This window comes from Eimeria tenella, genomic scaffold (genome assembly GCF_000499545.2).
Source record: "Eimeria tenella Houghton genomic scaffold, Eth_scaff3756, whole genome shotgun sequence".
Classification (NCBI taxonomy): domain Eukaryota; phylum Apicomplexa; class Conoidasida; order Eucoccidiorida; family Eimeriidae; genus Eimeria; species Eimeria tenella.
In genome coordinates, this window is record NW_013543298.1 from 908 (window position 1) to 1375 (window position 468).

A 468-nucleotide genomic window follows, 5' to 3' on the forward strand; every position below is an offset into this window, starting at 1 on the left:
GTACATACACCCGAGCGGCAGGGGCGCGCGCGCGCCTCGTACGGGAAGTACTCTGCTGCAGCACAAAGTCCTGCTGCAGCAGCAAACTGGAAGGCCGCGTCCATGAGGCCCCCGCTGCAGCCCGAAGTGCCGAAGGGCCCCGAGCAGTCCAGCAGCATTTGCTCGCTCAGGGGTACCACGGGGGGCCCCCCTGCAGCGCAGAGGGCCCCCTCGAGGGCCCCCGTGCTCGAGAACGCCCAGCAGGACCCGCAGGGCCCCTGGTCCTTTGCTGCTGTCACGCAGCCCTTCTCCCGCCAGTCCACCGACTCCGGCAGCTCTCCCGCTGCTGCTGCTGCTGCTGCTGCTGCTGCGGGCGAAGCGGAGGAGGGGGGGGCCGGCTGCTGCGCAGCCGCACGCACACGCGCCGGACACGCAGCTCCACACAGCCAGCAGCAGCAGCGGTGCAGCAGCAGCAGCAAAGCAGCACCT

General features: G+C 70.7%; 1 protein-coding gene across 1 annotated transcript in view; it reads right to left on the minus strand.

Annotated features, from left to right (window-relative positions):
* Positions 1-380, minus strand: part of ETH_00033530 (cathepsin L-like thiolproteinase, putative) — a gene marked incomplete at both ends in the record, with an annotated part of 730 nt that extends 350 nt beyond the window's left edge. The window contains one exon of the mRNA XM_013376589.1: positions 9-380. Within this exon, the coding sequence (XP_013232043.1) occupies positions 9-380 (372 nt within the window). The remainder of the gene's footprint in view (positions 1-8) is intronic.
* Positions 381-468: the final 88 nt, after the last annotated feature.